At 36.9% G+C, this 8859-nt stretch overlaps 1 protein-coding gene across 1 annotated transcript in view; it reads left to right on the top strand.

Annotated features, from left to right (window-relative positions):
• Positions 1-1316: 1316 nt before the first annotated feature.
• The window catches only part of LOC120627149 (probable 2-oxoglutarate dehydrogenase E1 component DHKTD1 homolog, mitochondrial), a 29602-nt gene continuing 22059 nt past the window's right edge, over positions 1317-8859 (top strand). The window contains exons 1-4 of the mRNA XM_039895019.1: positions 1317-1517; positions 2798-2924; positions 4328-4493; positions 7563-7779. Coding sequence (XP_039750953.1) covers positions 1403-1517; positions 2798-2924; positions 4328-4493; positions 7563-7779 — 625 coding nt within the window. The 5' untranslated portion in view covers positions 1317-1402. The remainder of the gene's footprint in view (positions 1518-2797; positions 2925-4327; positions 4494-7562; positions 7780-8859) is intronic.

Raw genomic sequence — 8859 nt, 5'->3', positions numbered from 1 at the left:
TGCAGAACCCGAACATGCAGAAAATGCGGGTTCTGCATGTTCTTAATTCTGTGGTGTTCGTATTTAGCTATCGACCCCCAAGTAGTACAAATATAAGTAAATATTTTGAAATATGTACATAAGTACGCAAACTTCCATGCGTAGGTACCATTGGAGATAAGAAAAACAAAGTTAAGAAAATCAATATAGATGATGAATCAATCTCTTTACATTTATATCTCTTTATAATACTTTTCGTTAAATTTTTATTTACAATTTTTATGTGGTGTACAATAAAAGTGTATTAAAATTATTAATTTTATTATTATTCATTTAAAGTAAATTATGAAACACATTGATAAATTTCTAAATATTATTCTTTAAATCTAACCTATTATGTTACTGGAAAATTTCTTTACATTTAATATATTTTGAAAATTTTGACCGGGGGATGCTTTATAATCGATACCGAGTCCTAAACAGATTTATGTCTGTCTTTCTGTCTTTCTGTCCGGGCATCACGCGAAAACTACTGAACCGATTTAAATAAAATCTGGTATACCTAGTGGTAACTGATATTCTAGGTCAACATATAGGATACCCTTTATCCCGATAAACAATGTTTCTTCCGGGAAACGGGATGAAAAATTTTATCAATTTTACTTCATAGCTCCGTTAAATTTGGACCGATTTTAATAATTATTTTTTTATTGTAAAGTGTATAGTATAAAACATGTAGTGTCTAATTTTAATGAAGATCTGATAAATATTGTCGGAGATAAAGGACATAACTCTTCACAAATAACAGCAAGTAGCGAGGCATATGGGACAACGATCGAATACATGCGTACCACACTACTTAATATTATAAATGCGAAAGTTTGTGAGGTTGGATGTATGGATGTATGTATGTATGTATGTATGTATGTATGTATGTATCAACGCAAGCTAGCCACAATGATTATGATGTTAGCATCAGATCTATTCCAGCTTCTCGATTGACTAATACGCGGACGAATTCGCGATTGTCCGTTAGTATTAAACATGTCAAAATGTATGCAAAAATACTTTTCGAAGCAAAAGAAAAAAATATTTTTCTACTGTAAAAGTGTATCTATTCCGATAGTTACAGAAACTAATGACCTTGGCTATTGTTTTTAGTAGATATTTTGCGTCTTATCGAAAATAATAACACCTACTTATCAAGATATTTGTAAGTTGCTGACGAACAAAATGTTATACATTACAATTATCATAAATACACAAGTGAATCTTTCTTGAGCGACGTCGTACGACAGTGCGTTCCGAATAGCGGAGCAGTAAACTCCCTCGCGGAATTATTATGTTTTAAATTTAGGAGGCCGTGAAATTTAAGGAGTGTATTGAAATGTTATTTTTGTTTCGACGAGAGTGATAGAGAAACATGATTGGTTTTGGTAAATTGCGAGTGAGACAGTTGTTCAGAAGGAGGGATTGCATGAAATATCATTCGGGAGTGGGAGTGTTCGGGCATCGACCGCGGGAGTCAATCCAATTCGGTACGTTATCACTTATCAGTTTCATTATCCGATAGAGGAACTCAGGAATATAATTTCAAAGTGATATTCGTTTTGCTTGGATTTTATTTTAGTGGATTTTTTTATATTAATTTAGTTAATTAGGTAATCTATAAGTAACCTATTGATATGAGTATAATAAAGGCAGCAAAAATGAAAAGTATTAAAAGGGGGAAACTTTTTAAGCACAAAAGCATTACATTAATTTTAACTCTGAATAAATTACTATATAAGTAACAAAGTGCTATTATATCCAGCCTTGTCCAGTACAAAAGTGTTAATAATAAACAGTAACTTTTGTATTTATTCTAGGCCATTAGAACTTTCATTTAATAATATCATCTTCATATTAACCAATTACCGGTCCACTAGTGAAGATTGGTGGACTTCTCACGCCTTTGAGAACATTTTAAAGAACTCTCAGGCATACAGGCTTTCTCATGATTTTTTCCTTTACCGTTAAAGCAAGGGATATTTAATTGCTTAAAACCTTTGCTTAAAACGCACATTAGATACATTAAAAAGTTAGAGTCGCGTGCCAGGATTCAAACTCGGCCCCCTGAACGTAAAGCTGAAGTCCTAACCACTAGGCTATCACCATCAGCTGTAATGATTTAATTATATAAATATTTATAAATACATTATTATAAATGCGATAGTTTTTTAGTTTTATCTTTATGCCCAACCATTTATTTATTTATTTATACTCTTTATTTGTACACCACATGAAGTTCAGAAAAACAAAAAAAAATACACTTCATGTACGAAGTAGGATACAAAAGGCGGCCTTATCGCTAAGAAGCGATCTCTGCCCGGCAACCTTAGGATTAGAAAACGAAAAAGAAAAACGAAAAGAATTTTGCAACCAATCAACCTGATTTCTGATAAAGAGTGACATTGGCTACATTTTAGCTCAGAAAAACAAATAATTCTCATCTCAATAAACGCGACCTGCACTGTTTTTTTTTGTCTGGTCGAAAGCTTCTGTGGCTTGTCCCCTACCCTGTACCCTACCGACAAAGACGTGCCGCTAAGCGATTCAGCGTACCGGTATGTTATAGCGTAGAAACCGATTAGAAGTATGGACGCCATACCCCTAACAGGTTAGCCCGGTAACATCATCATAGACTGCATCATCAATTACCAGCAGGTGAGATTGCAGTCAAGAGGTACCTTGCAATGGAATAAAAAAAACCAGCAATAGCAAATTAGTTCAGAGATTTTTGCACCACCAAATTAACACTGTAATGTGAATTTATTAGAGGTACCAGAAGAAGTGCTTGTTAAACGGTACGAGAACTGCCGGGCGCAGCAACTACTCAACGCATACCGTATTTACGGCCACTTGCGAGCTGATATCGACAATGTTGACTATAGAAAGGAGAACAGGTAAATATAACAAGGTAACAATAGTGCAAATATGTGTACAAGAGAACACAAGTGTGAGAGTGGCGCGATGGTCCAGCACAGCGGTCCAGGGTTCGATCCCCGACAGGGTCTTTTTTTGGATTTCATCATCATCATAATTAGGAGGGTTAAGGCCAAAATAGCGGTGATTAGCGGTGGTAGGACTTCGACTTCACTTTCAAGAGTTCGAATCCAACCTCTGACTTTCGTAAGTTATGTACGTTTTAAGCAATAAAATAACACTCGCTTCAACGGTGAAGGAAAACATCGTGAGAAAACTTGCATACCTGAGAGTTCCCCATAATGTTTTCAAAGGTGTGTGAAGTCCACCAATACGCACTGTGCCAGCGTGGTGAACTACGGCCTTAGCCCCTTCTCATTGTGGGAGGAGACCCGTGCCCAGTTGTGGGCAGGTAATTGGTGGACATGATGATATAAATATAAATATACTACGACAATACACACATCGCCATCTAGTTCCAAAGTAAGCGTAGCTTGTTTTATGGATACTAAGATAACTGATTATTATTTTTTATGAATAATATACATAAATACTTATAATATATAGATAAACACCCAGACACTGAAAACATTTATGTTCATCACACTAACATTTTCCAGTTGTGGGAATCGAACCCACGGCCTTGGAATCAGTAAGCAGGGTCGCTGCCCACAGCGCCATTTCACTAGGCATCTCATATAACCTAACTTGTCTTTGATTCTTATCACAAGTTTCGTTTATATTTCAATTCGTTTTTTTTTAATAATCTTAAATCCATTTGAGATAATAAAAAAATAACGTATTTATGTTTTTTTCATCTGTCAAGTGTCAGTTTACGAGTTCCCTAAACGATACGCACCGCCGAATCGGTGTCGTATCTTGAGATGGCGCATAACGTCGTTAGTGTTAATCCAAGAGTTGTTGAAACATTTTTTTTCTCTACGCATCATCTAAGTCATCTGACTTAAGTATTTCCTAGGTTTGGTGCCAAACGGGCATTAGAGATTTCAGGAGGACCCTCGACGCTGCTCGAATGCGTATTACTTATTTTGCACAGAAGTAGGATCATACAGAAACCGTATACATGATTAGTATTGAAGCATCAGAACCACTCCACTTTAGTTGTGTTTCTTGAACAGTCGGTTAGTCACTTCATTCCATATAACAGTTGCAAGTAATTATTTTACCTGTAATGATGTAAACGTTTACAATAAATTGGAGAAAATGGGAAAAAGTTTGTGAGCTGGCAACATTCAGCGGATTTGAAGTTAGATATGCGCGGGGCGTTTTCACAGTTTTTGGAGACAATGCACGTCATGCAATAATGGCTGAATGAGGGTTCTGTGTCTTCTTAATTCTATTTTATTTTGCTTGTTAATTCCAGGAGCATCAAGGAGCTCGATTTATCAAGACACGGGCTATCGGCCGCAGACGTTATCGACTCGGGCCTATTGTACGGGCACAACGGGAAACAGACTGCGAGCGATCTGCTCGAGGAATTAAAGCTAATTTATTGCGGCCCGATTTCTTACGAGTTCTCCTACTTAGAGGTAAAATCAATTTCATGTCAAAGTCAAGTCATTTCTTTAATCTAAAAGGCTCGTCGACTGCACGTTTGATTTGTACATTACATAGAATATTTGACGTGTGGTGACGTCAGATCAAATCACAGTTGTGAGTGACCACCTGTCCTCTTCGCGCGGGTGTCGTACGAGGCGACTAAGGGCAGCGTCTTCAAATTCAATTTAAACAATAGTTTATTCATGTAGACCTTATCAAAGGCACTTATGAAGCGATCATACATTCAATATGTTACACTAACGTTAGTGATGGTTATAACTGCATTTGTTGACTTAAAACTAAAGCTAGGAGCGTTCCAAACGCGCCCTGGTCTAAAAAGAGCCCACAACAAACTTAGCCAGGTTTTTTTTTGTTATCACCATCTCACAGTCTAGTTAATGTTGGGCTATAAGTAAGACCAAATCATACCCAAGCTTTTTTATCACACATGTAATCCTTAATATTATAATAGGCTTTTTCTATAAGTTTACGTTTTATATTAACTTTGAACTTATTGAGAGACATCTAAATATAGAAAATGAGAGAAAATGTCATGTCTTCTGCGTTTACTACCATCTACTGCAATCATACGGGTTGGTGAGTTGGCCCAGCGTGTTGATTATGGGCTAACTCTTACTTAACCTACTTCTAATTATTGATAAAGGTATTTAGTCCAGCAGTGGACAGGTGTTACAGGTAGGTCGTGCATTTCATAGATGCACAAAAGCACTGCCTACCGTAATTTTTTAATATAATTCGTATAGGCGATATTTTGACTACCTCTTTGGCGCAACGGTGAGCGCTGTGAAAATTGGGAATTCCCGGAAGGGGAAATTTGGGAATGTCTGAATTTTCTCTGTTCTGGTCTGGTGGGAGGCTTTGGCCGTGGCTAGTTACCACCCTACCGACAAAGACGTGCCGCTAAGCGATTTAGCGTTCCGGTGCGATGTCGCGTAGAAACCGATGTCCACAGACCTAGCTAATTGGTTAGCCCGCTTCCATCTTAGTATCGCTGAATACCAGGTGAGATTACAGTCAAGGGCTAACTTGCAGTGGAATAAAAAAAAGGTGTACCGAAGATGGCGATGACTGCATTCGTAAACTTAAAATAAATAATAAAGCCATTTAATTCTAAGTAACATATTACCATCGCATTACAAAAAATAAAATAAAATAATCATAAATCAAAAAATTATTTGAACACCCATGTTCGGGTAAGAGCCACCTCCATCTTGGCCCACTGCACTGTATTGTTCGCGAGTCTTGTTGAAGTGGGCCCTGCGACAGTTTCCAGGTCGTAAACTTAAAATTAAACAAGCTACGAGATTTCCAAACACCCTGATCAAAGCAAAAGCCGACAGCTTAGCCGGGGTTCTGATTGTGTTCATGACCAAGTATAAGACGTAATGTTAATTTTTAAAGTAATCAAAATTAATTTATCCCATGGCTAAGTAGCGTTTTTTTATGAAAAACCACCAAATAATCGAAAACAGTTCCGAACTTCTTTAATATAATATTCTAAAGACAATGGAACAGGTATCGAGTTTCTTAATTATTGACATAAAAGGGGCCAGGGAAATTTTATAAAAAACAATCTGCTTAGAAATCATGATTTGACGGCCGATTGGCCATTGGGCAGCGACCCTGCTTTCTGAGACCAAGGCCGTGGGTTCGATTCCTACAACTGGAAAATGTTTGTGTGATGAGCATGAATGTTATTCAGTGTCTAGGTGTTTATATGTATATTCTAAGTATTTGTGTAGGTATATTATTCATAAAATTATTAATCAGTTATCTTAGTACCCATAACACAAGCTACGCTTACTTTGGGGCTAGATGGCAATATGTGTATTGTCGTAGTATATTATTTATGCATATTATTCATTAAAATATTCAACAGTCATCTTAGTACCCATTACACAAGCTAGGCTTACTTTGGGGCTAGATGGCGATGTGTGTATTGTCCTAGTATATTTATTTATTATTTACTAGCTGTTGCCCGCAACTTCGTCTGCGTTTGATTTTGTTCTTTGATGTGACTTTCAATTTAGTTGAAGTTCTAATAAAATTTAAAGTATTCAGTATCGCTAAGCCTTATGAGGGGTTTGCTGCTGTCCGCTGAGGAGTTCTGTCCTCTATCTGCAACCATATTCAGATCTACACAAAAAATTAAACACATATCTCTATATACCTCTTTAGTAAAACATATCCTATATTACTTCTAACACTTCCAAGAATATGTGTACAAAGTTACATGAGGATCGGTTAAGTAGTTTTTGCGTGAAAGCGTAACAAACAAGCTTACATTGACATTTATAATATTAGTAAGTAGGGATAGGGAAGTAGGGATAGGGATAGGGATTTAATGTAAACGATGGCACTTGAGGTTTAACAACCTACCCCGCGGGTCTATGGACACAGGGCGGCACTTGCAATATGTGTTCCTTGCATGCCCCGCGAAGTGTAGCTGTGTTTATAGCCGATGGTTCCCTATTAACCCTCAGGCCATATGCTTGGTCTGACAAATATTAGTATTAATAAAACAAATGAATTTAAAAAAGTGCTTATTGTTACTTTAGTGCCGCTGTTTAAGGCCACACCAAACAAACGGCGTTCAACCTGTGTCCTCCGCGGCGTTCAAGTTTGCGTCCAGCGTGCGACAAATCACAGATAACGCATGTGCGATCAACAGTCTTATGATTGTTCTCACGCTGAACGCGAACTTAAAAGCGGTGATAACAAAGTGGTAAGAGCTTCGGCCTCCTTATCAAATGGACCGAGTTCAATCCCCGGCACGAGCCTCTCACTTTTCTTAGTTATGTGCGTTTTTAATTTTAGCAATATCTCTTATAACGGTGAAGGAAAATATTGTGAGTTAACTTACATGCAACATGCATGCAACAGAGATCAAAAATCCTGTGTAGTCTACCAATGGCACTTGGCCAGCTTGATACGATGATGTGATGAACGTGATGAACGCATATTTGAACGCCGCGAAGAACGCAGGTTGCACGCGGCGATGTGGCCTTCGCTTTCGGTAATTAAAGACTTTTTTACAGACAGAAGCGGAAAGAGAATGGTTTGCTCGGCGTGTAGAAAGCGGTACAGATACAGTAGACAAAGAGAGAAGAATTGAAATACTAAAAGAGCTGTTAAATTCCCAAGCGTGGGATAAATTCCTGTCAGTCAAATACCCAACAGTGAAGAGGTACTGCGGGGAAGGCGCTGAATCTCTTCTCACTTTCTTTTCGACTTTGTTCCGGCTAACTACCTCAGGTACCTAATATCTTTACGTAGTTGCTAACCTTATGGATAAGTTTTGAATAGTTGGGCTCTGTAGGTTAAACTTTACAAGTAACTAGCTGTGGTTTTACCCGCGTTAACTAAACGTCGCAACTCAGTGTTACATTTGCCGCGGAGCTACCTAAGGTACTCATAGTCGTATACTCATTTGAAAATAACTGGAAACCACGCTTAATATTATTTTTTAACTACTTATCTTAATATATATAAATCTCCTGTCACGATGTTTGTCCGCGATGGACTCCTAAACTACTTAACCGATTTAAAATTAAATTGGCTCACCGTGAGCGGTCTGGTCCAACTTAAGAGATAGGATAGCTTAGATCTTTAATTATAGTCACAATTTTATTTTATTGCAAATTATTTGTCTATAAATTATTGGCAGTCACATGTTATATATATATACTACTATACTCATTTAAAGCTTAGCGATACTGAATACTTTAAAAACAAAATCAAACGCAGACGAAGTCGCGGGCAACAGCTAGTATCTTATAATATGCGGTAAAATAATATGCTGTAAATAGCTATATTTATCTGCATAAGATTGTCTCGATAATAAACCGACTCCTTTTCCTAAGAATTTATATTTTATCCCTAAAAATGACAGTGGGCATTTGACAAATGTTTTTGGGATTTATAGTTAATTATTCAGCCTCTTTTTTATTACCAGTAATCGGAGGTATTGCAATAAACATTATAAATAAAATAAATAAATATAAATATGCCGTCTCTTTCTTGCAAGTTACAGTTACTCAGGCTATTCCATTTTATTTATTCCCCTATCGATTACATTAAGTTTTAAATGTATAAATTACAACCTAAGGTAGGCAGTTTTGAAGGTAATAAGACGAAATAGTCATCGCAGTAAAAATAATAAAGTGGAAAGAAATGGAGGCCGTTGCCAAAGTTTGGACAACCGACAAAGTTGGCGGAAATGAGTTTCAAAAAAGAGTATCTATTACTAAGTTTCGAACAGTACAATTGTGTGAGGGAATAAAAGCTTATATTTTATGTATTATATAATTTTACAGCAGCAGGTTCTCTTTACCA

The sequence above is a fragment of the Pararge aegeria genome, chromosome 10, assembly GCF_905163445.1.
Source record: "Pararge aegeria chromosome 10, ilParAegt1.1, whole genome shotgun sequence".
NCBI classification, from domain to species: domain Eukaryota; kingdom Metazoa; phylum Arthropoda; class Insecta; order Lepidoptera; family Nymphalidae; genus Pararge; species Pararge aegeria.
Note: the sequence above shows the minus strand (reverse complement) of the source record. Positions and strands in the feature narration are given on the sequence as shown.